This window comes from Miscanthus floridulus, chromosome 13 (genome assembly GCF_019320115.1).
Source record: "Miscanthus floridulus cultivar M001 chromosome 13, ASM1932011v1, whole genome shotgun sequence".
In the NCBI taxonomy this organism is placed as follows: Eukaryota; Viridiplantae; Streptophyta; class Magnoliopsida; order Poales; family Poaceae; genus Miscanthus; species Miscanthus floridulus.
In genome coordinates, this window is record NC_089592.1 from 17,388,905 (window position 1) to 17,390,655 (window position 1,751).

Consider the following 1,751-nt stretch of genomic DNA (forward strand, 5'->3'; position numbering starts at 1 on the left):
GACGGATGAACAACCACGTCGTGATGGTAGGACAAGTGAAGTGGCGATTTTTTTTTTGAGAGGCCGGTCCACTACGAATTGGGAATAGCGTGCGGACGGGTGGATGCCAGTGGCTGAGCATTCCCAATATTGGCCCTGTTCGCTTCTCGTATAATCCGTACTTTTCAACTTGTTTTTTCAGTCGAAACAGTATTTTTCTCTCACAATAAATCAGTCGAAACAGTGTTTCGGTTTGTTTTTTCAGCAAAGCGAATAGTGCCATTCTATATATTCTTTGCACTCGACTCTTCGACTCATCATCAGTTAAATCACGAGTAATCGAGTACCATTCGTTACAACTCGGTTATTCAAAAATTAGCACTAGTAGCTCCAGGTCGTACAAACTTAGGGTAATCGTAAAATACACGTACGTAGATGCATGGCAGCAGCAGTACGTACGTACGTTTATGTGTATGTATATACGTTGGATGGAGATTGCAGGTTAGAGGAAGGTGTAATTGGTACATGTGTAGCCCAGTCGTCTGAACCATCAATCCGATGTGTGTGGACTATGGACATGCATGCAGGCTGGCAGCCAGCAGTGGCCGCCTCTGCTACCGGCACCAGTCGTTGCAGTTGTCGGACTTGCAGCGCTGGTAGCACACGCCCCACTGGAAGAGGTTGTTGATGAGGCACTTCACCCGGCACGTCGCCTCGCAGATCTGGCAGTCGATGCTGCTCACCAGCTTCCGCGTGCCGCCGCCGCCACCACCTCCTCCCCCGCCTCGCGAGACGCCGCCGCCGCCTCGAGTGGTGCCATTGCCGTCGCCTTCCGCTTCGATCGCCGCCGCGGCCTCCACGGGCGCCTGCGCGGTCGCGGGCGCCGGCAGGAGCAGCAGCACGCAGATCGCTCCGGCCTTCACTGCGGCAGCCGGCGACGGCCAGCATGTATGGCGGCGGCCCATGGATATGCACTGGTACATACGCGGTGTCTAGATGGGATCGGACAAAGGTTGATGATGCGCGCGAGACGAAGATGTATTTTATGGCGGGCCGGCCGGCTTGTTGAATTGTGGCGGGAGGATGGAGGGGACTGATTTGTACGTACGTGCAGTGGCCGTTGCATGCCCTGTGCGTGATGGCAGCGGCCGGCCCTGTGTTGGTGCCCGGTGGTTGGGTCATGGCGTTGTCATTTTTCCCTACCCGGCTACCCCTCCTCATTTTGGAAGTGCTTAATGTTAATAGCGGCAGCTTTAGCACTAGCTAGGCCGAGATGTTTGCTTAACTGTTCGTTGTTTGACAGAAGTAATAACAAACCAGGAAAACAAAAACTTGCACGGTTTGTTTACAAACCTACTCCGTTTTAAAATTGTACGGTCTGTTTGAGAAAGTGGAGAAAGAAGTTTGCATGTAGACCAAATTTTCTACTTTGATTATGTTTATAGAAAAGGAAACGACTAATGCACGGCTGTGCATGCATTAAGCAGGCCGCACGCACACTCCATATTAGGAAATCCAATAGTATACACCTTTCATTTCCGTCCTGGTCGTGGGGAAGCAGTGGTCGTGCACGCGCGCGAAGCGCTACGGCGGGTGCGCGCCAAGCACGCTTCCTGGACAAGGCCCACCAGAGGCCAGGCCCACGCCCCGCCTAGAAGCTTCTTTCCCTCGCCCTGTTTTGCTTTTCCCTTTCAACACGCAAAACATAGGCGTCCAGGACGCCGCCGCCACCATCGGGCGGCCGGCAGATTCATCCAAACAAGGCAGGCCAG

At 53.5% G+C, this 1,751-nt stretch overlaps 1 protein-coding gene across 1 annotated transcript; it reads right to left on the reverse strand.

The window, feature by feature from the left end:
* Nucleotides 1-593: 593 nt before the first annotated feature.
* Nucleotides 594-944, reverse strand: LOC136499278 (uncharacterized). Its single transcript, XM_066494993.1, has one exon. The coding sequence runs from the start codon at nt 942-944 to the stop codon at nt 594-596; it is 351 nt and encodes a 116-aa protein (XP_066351090.1).
* Between the last annotated feature and the right edge of the window lie 807 nt (nt 945-1,751).

What these genes read in the sequence shown, in the direction of transcription:
- LOC136499278 (XM_066494993.1), bottom strand. Translation starts at nt 944, where the DNA reads ATGGGCCGCCGCCATACATGCTGGCCGTCGCCGGCTGCCGCAGTGAAG.